This window comes from Pan troglodytes, chromosome 3, assembly GCF_028858775.2.
Source record: "Pan troglodytes isolate AG18354 chromosome 3, NHGRI_mPanTro3-v2.0_pri, whole genome shotgun sequence".
Lineage (NCBI taxonomy): Eukaryota > Metazoa > Chordata > Mammalia > Primates > Hominidae > Pan > Pan troglodytes.
In genome coordinates this window covers 122,354,648-122,368,878 of record NC_072401.2, presented here as the reverse complement: position 1 = coordinate 122,368,878, position 14,231 = coordinate 122,354,648, and the positions used below count along the sequence as shown (strand labels likewise).

General features: G+C 39.1%; 1 protein-coding gene across 8 annotated transcripts in view; it reads left to right on the top strand.

Annotated features, from left to right (window-relative positions):
* The window catches only part of TNIP3 (TNFAIP3 interacting protein 3), a 95,425-nt gene that overhangs the window by 44,714 nt on the left and 36,480 nt on the right, over nt 1–14,231 (top strand). For 3 of the 8 annotated variants that reach the window (XM_009448214.5, XM_063809813.1, XM_063809814.1), the window contains one exon: nt 159–279. In XM_009448214.5, the coding sequence (XP_009446489.1) occupies nt 159–279 (121 nt within the window). Of the gene's footprint in view, nt 1–158; nt 280–12,852; nt 12,912–14,231 lie in introns of those variants that run through there. The other 5 variants (XM_063809817.1, XM_063809815.1, XM_054683352.2 and 2 more) reach the window with 3 other exon arrangements.

Here is a 14,231-nt window from a genome sequence, read left to right as displayed (position 1 = left end):
CATGGACTAATGAAAACATAATGAGATTAGAGTTTGGGAGATCGTAGAGAAGTATCATACATAAATAACACCTCCATGTCATCCATAAACTCACTCTACGCCTGAATAATTTTTAATTACCTTTGTATAATGTAACTTTCCCATGTCTTTCTGGGCAGATGTGAAAGCATGGAGCTGGACAAAAAAATCCAGGATCTGATTGAGAGAAATGCGTCTCCTCATCCAAAACGGTTCACCCCAGAGGCCATGCCAACTCACAGAAATCTATGTTCTCCAAAGGTAAGAAAACACCTTTTTTCTCCTTATCTCGATGTACCCTTCAGCAGTTTATTCATCAAGAAGAATTTGTGGGGACAGTCCCCAAGTCATTTACAGTCAGTCATGTACTTCCTTGTCAGCTGAGAGGATAAACTGAAGCAGTATAAAACTTCTCTCACACAGCCACTTCCTGTTACTAAAGAAATTCTTCAGCAGAAGAATTTGCTGGCACTTTCCAGTTTAAAGTGTCCAGGCAGCTGTGACTACAAGAAGGTGAGGAGATCATGCCACTAGAAAGAATGTTTAATGCAGGGACAACTCTTTCCTGGGAAGAAGTAACCCATTTAAATTGGGTTACCAAGATCAGCACAACTCATGTCGATGATTTTTTGTAGTTGTTTTTGTTTCGTTTTGTATTTTTGTAAGAAAAAGCAAGGTTTCATTGATTAAAGGAGTTGTTTGACTTTGAACTTCCACTCGTTTCAGGGTATTTGTCTATGGTGCTTTATATAAGCAAATAAAATTCAAGGGTAGGCTCAAGCTAGGAATTTTACAGATGACTTTCTTGACATGCATCCTATGACAACATGAACTCTTAAACTCTGTAATCCTCCCAATTAAAAACTATCTTTCATGATTCTTACTAAAAAAAAAATCTAATGTGAGAATCTGAGTAGTTTGAGAGCATGGCTGGCATTTTAAAAAGTAATTTATACTTCTTTATAAAAATAACATTAGTTCTTCTTTCTAAAGAAGTTCTTAGTGTTGAAAATGTATATGGATAAACACAGAAAACTATAAAAATCATGTAGAGACAGATTCACTGTGGAGATAATGGAGTGTGGCCTCCCTTAAACAAATATTTACTTTTATAGCTAATTTGCATCCATAAATTTGTTTCTTTTTTCTTTTAAAGGAAATCCCAGAATTGTATAGGCCTCAGACTTCACTAAACACAGAACTGCCTCTGAAACCACCAGTAGGCTCACCACCTATAGAGGCCATCTCTTAGCATTTGGGATACCTCTGTGTTTTACACACACACACACACACACACACCTGTCTTATTAACTTACCCTCTTCACTTAATATGCTGTGGATACTCCTGTACCTCTTTCTTTCATTCATGTCATGAACAGTGTTGTGTGCTTTCTGCATTTAGTCACTTTTTCATGTCTAAAAACTCACTTCTTCCTGAACAGGTTGTCTTTATTTTTGGAGTTACAGATGAATGTGTACTAATGGTTATGAGGTCAAATAAGGCCTCTTTCTTCTGTTTTCTTCTGCTCTTCTCATCCCAACTCCAAGCCCTCACATATACACCTCCAACTCCCAACTAGAAATTTATTCCTTCATGGAAATATGTGCTTTTTCCAGCCACCTTCTTGTCTAAACTCAGAAAGAAATTTCATGGTGACAATATCAATTCCCTCTGGTACCCTCATCCTCATATCCTCCCATTATCATCCTCTAAGACCTATTTGCTCATGACTGACCTTCTTTGCAATTCTGTTCATTCGTCTTCTTGGTCCTCCTTTACATGGTAAAAACCTCTTCTACATCCTTATTACCTTCCTGTTAGCTACAGGTTATGTCTCCTTTTGGGACTTCACTGAAATTTATGTCTCTCTCTCTAAGATACTGATTCTCCTACGACCTCATTGAGGAAATTTGCTCATTCTCCTGCACTTCACACTTCCAGGCAAAGGGCAGCAGATTCTTAGCTGATGTTTTCTATTTTCTTTGTGAAGTATGAGGTAAAGACATCTACAGAGACTGAGAAGGTAAGAGGTGAGACCCAAGGCTTAAGGGAATTGGGGAAGATATGAAATGACTGCTGGAAGGCAGGGAGACAGAATAGATAAGTAAAACGAAAATGAGTTGCAGAGTAGTAGTGAGGACCAAGTTGAGTTTGAAAACCACCACTGTATGATAAGACAAATCACTTAACAGTGTGGGGGTTCCTGTATCTCTAATCTCTCCATCACCCCTCACCAGCTCAAAATATGTACCATTCTCCTCCACTTCAAACATATACGAGACCCCATCTTCTTTTATGGGTAATGTTTGAACTCACTCTTACACAACATAGCCAAGCTCATTGATCACAGCATCCAAAACTTTCCCTCTGCTATCACACCATTAATAACCTCTATCTGGATAAATCCAATGGTCATTTTGCATTTTACTTTTCACTTGTCTTTTTATTTGCATTTGACACTATTTAGTCATTCAATTTTCTTAAAGTATCTTACTCCTTTGACATCTATAATTTTTTTTTTTCTGAGGCGGAGTCTCGCTCTGTCGCCCAGGCTGGAGTGCAGTGGTGCGATCTTGGCTCACTGCAAGCTGGGCCTCCTGAGTTCACGCCATTCTCCTGCCTCAGCCTCCCGAGTAGCTGGGACTACAGGCGCCCGCCACCACACCTGGCTAATTTTTTGTATTTTTAGTAGAGACGGGGTTTCACCGTGTTAGCCAGGATGGTCTCGATCTGCTGACCTCGTGATCCACCCGCCTCGGCCTCCCAAAGTGTTGGGATTACAGGCGTGAGCCACCGCGCCCAGCCCGACATCTATAATATTAATTCCTGGACACCCTCACCACCCCTCCCCGCTTTTTTTCTCTGGTCTCTCCTTCTCACTCACCTTCACTGGCTTCCCTTACATCACCGGCTTGTGCTACATTAGTGTTACTCAAGGATCTGTCCTGGGCTCATTAAACTACAAAATATATGACAATGACTCCAGACACATGTACTTACTAAACATGGAGTGCTTTTCTACATGTACTTCCTTTCCACTCAGTCTTTCCTGAAGTGAATTCAATATATTTCCTGCTATATCTGCTTGTCATCCCTCCCCCACCCTGGCCACCACACACACATTTTCTATGCTGGTGAATGAATCACTAGGCACCCAATCATCCAAACTTGGGGGAATCCTGGATTCCTTCAGGGCCACCATGCTGCACCACTCAGGTGGCACCATTCACAGAATAGTGCCATCTTTCGTTCACTCTGGACCTTTCCTAAGGGAAGGTCTAATCTGCCTTTATTATATCTTTGGACTTTTTTCCTTTTCTTCATTCTATCAACATAGATCTTACTAATGTACTGAAAACCTAAAAGTGGTTAAAACTTAAAAGTAGATCTCTTTGCACACATCATTGAAACCAAATGCCTTTGCATCATATATACATTCTTCCAAGATATAGCTTCTGTCACATTTAGAACAAAACATTAGAAGAAGGATGTAATACTTGTTAGGGTAAATACCTATTGGGGTAAATATTTTATTTTGTTTTCTACCTACAACAACACTTAAATATGACTGTCTTTATCCACATTTTCCAGATGAGGAATTAAGGCTTATAGAAATTTTAAAACATTGCCTAAATTCACAAAGTTGTATCAGGATAGAAAGCCAAGTTTGTACATATTTTTCCTGTAGTGTTTTAGTGTCTTCTATACATTCTGCTATTTCCCAAAGTGCACCCTGTGTTCTAGCTACCCATAAGCCTTTAACAAACCATGAAGTTTCCTGTGCTATCATTTCACATGCTGTTTACTCTTTCTGGAAATCCTTGCTTCTTTGCCCATTTGATGAACTGCCTTTTTTATCCCAATTCAAACCTTTCTGGTTTTGAAACCTTTTCACCCTCTCTAGTCCCACATGGCGTTACTCAGCCCCCTCCCTGCTTTGTCCTACATCTTTATCTTCTTTATATGTCATTTATAGACTTTATCATTTTGTTTTTGTGATCACTTATGTATCTATGTGTTTTCTCTCATATGGATTATGAGAGACTCATGGATTTCTTGAGGATGGGGTATAAAGTGTTCCATGAAGGTATAAAAAGCACAACATAGAATTTTCTAGAAAGCAACAGTAGTAAACAACTTGTTTGGTTTCATGAGACATGGTAACACTGAATATACAATCGATTTATCCCTATAATTCCCCTACAAATAGTTCTCAGAGTCTGCAGGGGAGTATCAAATGTACACTCTTAAGCTTAATCTCTCAGTTCTTGTATGGAAGCTACTATTTGGTCTTACCCATCCTGGTGTCATGAAGTTATTGACTGCTGAAAGTTTTCAGGTGCTCAAACTGTCCTTGTTTCTCAAAGTTTGCTGTACCACTCTTAGGAGCACCTTTGGGTACCACTCACTGTGCCAAGTGTGCTCAATGTGGAATATGTCTTCGAGAACTCCAAATGCAACCAAACACTATTGCTCTTGCGACCGAGGTGAAGAGACTTCTTCTTTTCCAACTTTAGCTTGCACTTCCAGTGTTTGCCGGAGGGTCAGAGCCCTTTCAGTTTGTCGTTGTTCAGGTTTTAGCTGCTGTGTATTGAGCACCTACTCTTGGCCAGCATTTTTGCAAAGTATTTCTATTCATTAGCTCATTTCATCTTTACCCCTCTACAGATGGGGAAACTGGAGTTCAATGCAGCTAAACAATTTTCTCATGATTGTACAGCTAATGGGATTTAGATTCTGGACCTAAACTCAAATATGTCTAATGAAAACAATTGCCCTGTACTTTCTACTTTTAATTTTCCCTCCCTCACCTCAGAGTTATTTGAAGACTAGAGCAGAGCTCCAGCTGGTGTCAGGAACGATATTGTCATCAGACTAACTCCTCCTCTTTGAGCTAAAAGCACCACACTTGGATCAAGCCACTGTTACTTGATTCTGTCTCCCGGGTAAATTCTCCTAGAACAGTCCCCAGGAGTCTCCATTCTTTATCCCAATAGACCACTGGCATATCCTCCTCAATTGTCCTCTGCAGGTATTTCAAATATTTGATTCTTTGAGTAAACATGGTTTAGTTTCCAGGTGGAATCCCTGCTGAGCTACTATTTACACAATAGCATTCTGCAGAAAGAAACCCTATATTTAAAACAAAACAAAGACCTTCACATTTTTGCTGAGATATTGATAGAAAGGGAAAAAATATAAGAAAATTTCTATTTGGTTAACACAAGGGTGAGCCAATGACAGGGAGTGAAGGCTTCTCTTGTTTTCACACTGAATGAAGTTAGCCTAAGAACAATAAGGTAGATTCCCTTTCCAGGAGCAGGAAATTGGTTTCTTTATGACTTTATGGGATGTGAAGGGTGTGACTGAATAAAACAGATATTATTTAGTGAAAGAGCCTGAGATATATGTCAAGTTCCCTTTTTGTTCAACTACTATTGCCAAGAATATGAAAAGAAGAAGAATTACTATAAGAGAAATGAACAGACTGACTCACTGCTTTGAGGAAACAGAAAACCACTATTGATGAACATGAGGAACTCCATGAGCGTGAAAGTGTGCTTTTATATTCTGGGAGAGTTGAAGAAGTAGAAAGTTAGTGACCAAAGGTCATTTAAAATCTTGTAGGCAAAGGAAAAATAATTGCCTAAGTGAGAATGATATTAAGATTCCAAAATGAATGTTAAATGAAAGTTATATATAACCAAGTTATAGTCCAAGTACTATGAGAAAATTAGGAAAATAATATATGAATCTGCAGTCATGTATCTTCAAATATAAAAGAAAGGGACAGGATGCTTGAAATGTATTTCTTGGATAAACAAATATGGTTCCAATAATGCTTGAAAACAAGGATGAAACCTGGGAGTGAAAGGGAAAATGCCCAAATTTTAAGCAGACCTGCCAGAATTGAATTTACCTAAAAGCTCCAACCTGTCTTTGGATTCCATTGCTTCTGATTTTAACTTAGAGGCAGAACTAGAAATGGGCTTTTAATGACTTTTGATAAAAGTTAAGGGAGGAACTCCCAGTGGCTGGGGAGAAGTTCTAGACCTGGACACTCTTCCCAAGGTAAAAAGCCTTGAGAAATTTCTTTGGTTGGTTCAGAGATTACTATATACTTATGACACTTCAAAAGATTGTGAGGGAAAAACTTCTTGCAAACTACCGTAAATTGACACATGTTTTCTGTAACCACACTGTAGGGAAAAAAAAAAAATCTGACTTTCCTTTTCTTATTTCCCTTTTTTGAAAGCTGTTTTTTTTTTAATCAAAATCTTGTTTTCTTATCTGTACAATGGGTTGTGATAATTATACAAAGTGAGAGAAAGTGTACCCTGTAAATATAAAGTGCTAAACCAACACAACACTATCATCATCATCATCATCATCATCATCATCATCATCATCATCATCATCATGCTAGTAGGATGAGCTTGAGCCTCAAAATTTTCTTTAATGGTTTTCTCATACAATAACTGACTTCCTCTTTGAATCTCATTATCTAATTTCAAAGGTTGTAGCTGTGGAATGTTTTGATCTATTTTTTTCTGCTAGAAAAAAAAAGTTGCATTGTTGTGTGAGGATCTGTTTAGCTTTCACTGGGAAACCTTTGGATACCTGGCTGAAAAGCTCTGCCTGCGTGTTCTCAGGCAGTGAGGAGCCTGTCAGCTCAGCTGCTGCACCTTATGGCATTTGACGCTCATTACTGGCAACATGGGTGAAGTTATTTAAATGAGTCATGCATCTTTCTTTTATCTGTAAAGCTTGGCTATTCTGATTCTGAAAGTATTATAAGCCCTCTAAATTAAACAGATTAGTGGATAAATAGGCCAGGTTGTATTTCCCAAAATATCACCATAGAGTTAATTTGATCCCATGGTTAATTTATGACATATTTCTCCTTCCATTCATTACGAGGATTTTTAAAGGATTCCACTCTACATGAATATCAGGCGTACATCCAGTTAAGGAGATCTGACTGCATATGCCCAGCTTGAACTCTATTTTCTAATAAAGTACACCACCAGACAACCCAGGAAAACAGAGACATAGGTCTGTGAACTAAAATTGGATCCTAAGACAAAATAATTAAAACTCATAAAAATTAAGGGAGAGAAAATATTTCCCTAACTTTTGAAAGCCACCCACCTATTGGGCAGAAATTTCTATACAGGACAGAAGTGGTGCAAGGGGGGAATATAAACTGAGGCTCCATTCTTGTTGATAAATAAGACACACTTTTGAGTAGGATGCTTTCTATTTACTCAGAAGTCATCTGTTCTATCACTGGGAGAATTTGTCCCGTGTTCCACAAAAGAAAGAGTTACAGAAAACTGGGAGATGCAGATTGTCTTTTGGAAGATGTAAGCAGTAGGTAGAAGAGGATTCTCTCTGCCTTAGTGAACACAGCAGTCCTGGCTGCTCCAATTTGGGTCAATGGGGTGGGCAAGGGAGCAGACGACAACACTGGGAGGCTTGGTGGGGGAAGCAACCAAGACTTGAAGTGGAAAGTGGCATCTGTGTGGAAATTATAAATGTTAATTAGAAGAATATAAGTCTTCCTAGAACCCTACAAAGAGAAGAAAAAGAACTTGAGGTCTCAGGGTTTCTACTGAATGGACACTTAAAGCCAAAGGTATTATCCTTACTTTTGGAATTATCACTCCACTTTTGTCTTCTTCCAGACTTGCATGACTTCAGCAAGTAAATCTGAAGAAGTTTTGGATAGGTATTCCTTTTAATGTAAGAAGAAGAACAGCATAAGCCTGTGGGTTAAGAAATGTGTAAACTCATGACAATGTTAAGGAAGCAAAATATTGGGCTTGAGAGATACCATAAATAACATGTTCATAAGAGTTGTTTAGCAAATGTGTTCATTATATTCTTGATCTATTTAGCTTTGTGACAGGATATGGATGTCTCCTAGGGACATCTCAACCCAAGCTGGGTTTTAGAATCTAATGCATCAATAAGCCTTCTTTCTCAAGTAAGCCTTCTTGTTTCTAGTTTGATTGAAAATATTTTTGAATGGGTATGGGAACAGTACCAGCAAAATGGACACTGTAAGCTCTTGCTGAAGAATGTTCGTGTCATTCTCATGTCCACCTTCTAGATGAAATGTAATAAAAACGCTTTTTACTTTATTTTGTACTTGTGGGGAGAGTGAGGCATAACTCACAAAGTATGTAAATATGTTTTCTTATGGGACTCTAGAATAAGTAGCAAAAAAAGGATCAATTATTCCTTTTTTTTTTCCAGTGAGGAAGATAGCTATTCTGATTTCTTTTTAAAATAAATGTTTGTCATTAAAACCGACTTAGCAAATGTTTGCAATTTTTTAGGCTAGCATATTGGGAGATTTTTTTGAGTCAGGCTTATTTTCAGACAAAACACTTCTGGTATGTGTTCCTTGTATCACCCATGTTTTGAGTCCTCACCATAGCCTTTCCATATACCTACGTCATCTTTATATGCACATGTTCTTTCTTATTTTTTTATTTTGTTTATTATTATTATTATTTTAGAGACAGGGTCTCGCTCTGTCACTCAGGCTGGAGTATGGTGGTGCAATCATGGCTCACTATAACCTCAACATTTTGGGCTCACACGATTCCCCAGTCTCAGCCTCCCAAAGTGGTCGGATTATAGGTGTCAGCCACCATGCCTAGTCTCTTAATTTTTATAATTATAACTTTTGGTATTTAAAAATAGTGTCTAAATCTATAGATATGGTGTTGAAATATATTGCCTCAGGAAGAAGGTAGTTCTCTTTCACCTGAAGTATCCAAGCTAATCTGGACAACCCCTTGGCAGGAATGATGCAGAAAAGATTCCATCATCAATGGAGTGGTCCCCTCTAATGTTCAGATTTTATATTCAGAAAACAGAAAACACAACTGAGATGTGCCTTTTGCTTATCTTCATATTCTAGTACTTAGCACAATACTTGGTCCACAGACAATAATCAATAAGTATTTAATACAAGAATGCATACATTGGTCAGGTGCAATGGCTCACGCCTGTAATCCCAGCACTTTGGGAGGCCGAGGCAGGTGGATCACTTGTGGTCAGGAGTTTGAGACCAGCTTGGCCAACATGGTGAAGCTCCACCTCTACTAAAATTACAAAAAAATTAGCTGGGCATGGTGGCACACACCTGTAACCCCAGCTGCTCGGGAAGCTGAGACAGGAGAATTGCTTGAACTCGGGAGGCAGAGGTTTCAGTGAGCCAAGATCTCACCATTGCGCTCCAGCCTGGGCAACAGAGCCAGATTCCATCTCAAAGAAAAAAGTGCATACATGAATGAAGGTGAAGTCAACACATGAGCAAGGTACAAGAGAAAAACAGAGTGATCTGCATTGCTATAAAATGATCAGCAGCTAATTTCCTTCCAGAGAAAATAATTTTTTTAAAAAAAACTCAAACACAGATTACAGTTTTAAAAGGCTGAATTTCTCTTTTCTAACCACTATAGTTTTTGAAGGCTGAATTTTCTCTCTTCTGACTACTACAGTTTTTAGAGACTGAATTTCTCTTTTCTGACCACTAATTTCTATTTTGGAAATGCAAATTAATCTCTAGGCATGTCATGGTGGGAATTTGTTAAGATTTTGTTTGGATACAACGTCAAAGGTCAAGCCACCTCATATCTATCCCTCAAAAACACTTAATTCCCATAAAACTTCCCTGAATCATATTCCTAATGGCTTAGGCTCCTGCGATGCTTTTCCATAATTGGTAAATGATGTCTCCTGCTACAATTTTTAGGTGTGTTATTTACGTCTACCCACACAGATAAAAGGTTCTTTGGCGGAAGTAAACCAGGAAGACTAAATGAGCTCTGATATGGGTTCAGCCACCCACTTGTCACATCATAATTGTGAGCAAGTCATTTGCCATCTCTAAATTCAACTTTGTCCTCATTAGCATTAAAGCTGCCTCTTCTTACGGGGCTGTTATGAAGTTCAGATTGAAGCAAATAAAGTATTTTAAACCACATAACTCCTTAGTACAAAATAGTAATTTTCTTTGTTTTCTTAACTAAATTTAGTTCCATTCTAGGACCTCTAGCTTGTCCTTTGGAAAATAATTTATCTAATTGACCACAGAAAATTTCAGTCACTTCAGTGTTTTCTCAGGCAATTTATATTTTCTGTGCAGTGGTATGCAAGAATTATCCCCTGTCCCTACACATAATGGTACCTAGGGATTTGTGGAACAGATTTTGTGAAATAATCTGGGTGAAATAGTGTTGCCAGATGTAGCATATAGAAATATAGGATGTCCACCTAAGTTTAAATTTCAGATAAACGGCAGAATATTGTATGAGACAAACATACAAAAAATTGTTGTCTATCTGAAATTCAAATTTGACTGGATATTTTGTATTTTTCTGGCAACTTTGGGGTGGAGACATCAGGGTTACAGTGATCCCCCATCTGACACTGCCATTGGCACTGATGTAGTCTATCCCTTATGGGTTTTTTCATTGGCCTGTATCCTCACTGGCAATCACTAAAGCTTCCAGGTCACTCAGCACATCTCTAGTCCTTAGGGTCATGTGGTAAACACTACATCCTCTTCAATTTGACTCTGAGGCCTCCTCAAACCCTCAGTTAACCACTCTTTCATCCTTCCCAGGAACATAGGAAATCTCTGGCTCTGCTTCCACACCACTCTAAGGTTGAGTTGTCTCAGGACCTCTCTACTTAGACAAGTCATAAGGCCATGTCACAGCCGTGTACCATGGTGGTGTGGAGAAATTCTCTTCAAGGCTTGTACCTTCCCTGGACTTAACCCAGTGAGTAAGGCTGGAGCTGACTCTGCTCTTTGATGTTCAATGTAAGCAATTTGGAAGATGACAGATGAGTACCTAGAAGTAGGGGAATAGGGGCCAGGTGTGGTGGCTCATGCCTGTAATCCCAGAACTTTGGGAGGCTGAGGCAGGTGGATCATTTGAGGTCAGAAGTTCAAGACAAGCCTGACCAACATGGTGAAACCCCATCTCTACTAAAAATACAAAAAAATTAGCCGGGCGTGGTGGTTCATGCCTGTAGTCCCAACCACTTGGGAGGCTGAGGCAGGAGGATCGCTTGAACCCAGGAGGCAGAGGTTGCAGTGAGCCAAGATCGCATCACTGCACTCCAGCCTGGGTGACAGTGTGAGACTCCATCTCAAAAACAAAACAAAACAAAACAAAACAAAACAAAACAAAAAGTAGGGGAGTAGGGCTCCATTTCCTCATGAGAACTGAGAAACATCCAGGCAGTACTCTTTTTGCCTGAATCATTTTCATTTTCCTGAGGCATGAAACCTTTCTCTTCTGGGGCAGATGGTGAAAGTGGTAAGGACAGGTTACACTGACTCTTCATCTACTCATTTGTTTTATCGGCTATTCTTGGTATAAGTTTTTATGCCTTGATTCAGACTTTTCCCCTAACATTTTATCATGAACATTTCAAACATGTAGGAAAGTTGAAAGAATTGTATGGTATACACATATACCCACCATCAAAATTCAGCCATGAACATGAACATTTTACTCTACTTGTTCACCATCTATTCATCCATCTATCCACCCCTCTTTTAATCCATCAACTCATGTAACTTTTTGAGGCATTTCAAAATAAATTGCACAAAATAAATTAGCCTAAAATCTTTAAAAATTGTTTTGAAAACACTAGCTCTTGAAATTCAAAGGTTTGATTCTCCAGATGGTGTCTAGAGTTTGGAGAGTCTATTTTGAAATGCAAAGGCCAAACAGGGGCTGTTCTCCTCTTTTTATTCTATGACAAACTTAATCTGACAAAAGATATCCCTTACTGGCAAGGCATGGTGGCTCATGCCTGTGATCTCAGCACTTTGGGAGGCCGAGATGGGCAGATCACCTGAGGTCAAGAGTTTGAGACCAGCCTAGCCAACATGATGAAACCCCAACTCTACTAAAAGTACAAAAATTAGCAGGGCATGGTGGCAGGTACCTGTAATCCCAGCTACTCGGGAGGCGAAGGCAGGAGAATTTCTTGAACCCGGGAGGCAGAGATTGCAGTGAGCTGACATCATGCTACTGCACTCCAGCTTGAGCGACAGAGTAAGATTCCTTCTTTAAAAAAAAAAAGATATCTCTTACTGAGCAAAGAAAGAATTAGCTACATAAAACAAAAGAATAGTGTGTGTTTTGGGGGATCATCAGTTAATACTTCAATATATTAACTTATAAGATCTTAGAAAGCACCATGAAAATGTAGAAAGTATCATTAAAGACAACAGTTCTGCCTTTAAAAAATTTTCCCATAGCATATCTAATTATTTATATTATTTATTTATTAAATATTAATCAAAATCAAGTAAAAAATTTTAAGAGGCATCTGTATGAAGGCTAAAGACTATTGACCATGTAACCAAAATAGGATGAGGTAAAATATTTGCTTATAAAATGAATAAAAAGAAAATACATGGAAACAGGCCAGCTCTTTAAACGTGTGTTCACAGTCCTACCTGATCATTTCTGGTTTGGAGGCAAAGCCTATAACTTTGTGTATCCCCGTGGTCATTGTGTGTTCTGGACTGTGTTCTGAAAAGCAGGGGTGTGCTATGATTTTGTACTATAGATTCATACATAAACGGACTCATTCAATAAAAATGTATTGTAATACTCTGTACCTTGAAGGTACTGTGGTAGTTCCTAAGGCTAAAGTGATAAATATCAACCTCATCTTCAAGAAGCTTATAGCATCTCAGAGGAGAAAGGTACATCGAATTAACAACTGCTTTACAATAAGTGCTAGAGTTGATGCTTCACAAAGCACCATGAGATCATAAAGAAGGAAGTAGCTAACTCCACTCTGGAAGACCAGGGGAGCCTTCACAGAGGAGCTGATGGTCAAGGTGGGTCAGATTGTTTACTGCTTTGTGGGCACTCAGAAATCTTTAAACATGGATTTCACGAAGTCTGCAGTTTTGTAGAGGCTGCAGACTCGTCAACAAAAGCCAATTTGCCTTCTAATGTATCTGATGTGCCCTAAAAACTGAAAGTGTATAATCAAGACAGACTGCAATCAACCTCGCTATATCGCATAGGAGCATTGTTTCAGAGTTCCAACCAGGCGGGACACAAGCGAATATCCTCCAAGAGGCTATGGAATCTGTGACACCCCATTCCCCGACTCTGCTAGTTCAAAACCAGGTTTGGGGGATCAAAGAGAGGTGATTTACTAGTTGGAAGCCAAAAAGTTGAAGTTTCTGATCTTTAGATCCCATTTAATCTCTTGAGAAGATGTATGATTTGGGAGCATCATACATTTGTTTTGGGATAAGGAAGGCAATTTGTAGTGTGAGTCCCACATGAACACGCACAGGCACTAAAATGGCACTACTTTGGGCTCGAGAAACACAGAGTGAACACAACACACAAAAGTTGCTATCATGGAGTTTACAAGCTAGTGTCGGGAGGCAATCAACAAAAAGAAGAAAAAAATTTAGTGCTATGGAAAAATAAAGCAGGAAAGGTGAATGGAAAGTGCTGGGGTGGAGAGCAATTTTAAATTGGGAGGCCAAGTAAAGACTCAATAAACAGATGTCACTTACACCATTACCTGACAAAGGTTAGGGGATGTACCATGTGGAGATCTAGGGAAAAGACAGTTCGAGGCAAGAGAGAACAAGTTCAAGGGGCAACGGTGAAGCCAGGGCATGGCGCAGAATGGACTAACGGAAGGATACCAAGAATGAGGTCAGAGAGGCCTGGGCTAGATTGTGCAGGACCTTGCCACTATAAAGAGTTCTGCTTTCACTCTGAGTGACATGGGAAGCCACTGAAAGGTTCTGAGCAGTGGAATGACATGAAATGACATTTTAAAAGTCTCACAGTGGCCACTGTGTTAATAATGGGGAGGGGGGAGTGGAAGCAAAAATAGAAGCAGGAAAACCCTTAGGTTATTGCAGTAATCCAGCTAAGAGATGATGGTGAGTTGGTGTCATGCAAAAATGCCAATCATCTTGCCCAAGGTCACATAACTAGCAAGTGGTGGAACTAGGTTTGACACACAGTCAGAGATCAGTCACTGCTGGACACGCTCTTAAAAGTGTTCCTATGAATAAAATCAGGAAGCAAATATTAAAGTCCTCATTTTGAAAAAGTTATTAAAAGGCATTTTTTTTTTTGAGAAGCTGTGGTGGGAGGATCATTCAAAGCCACGAGTTCAAGAC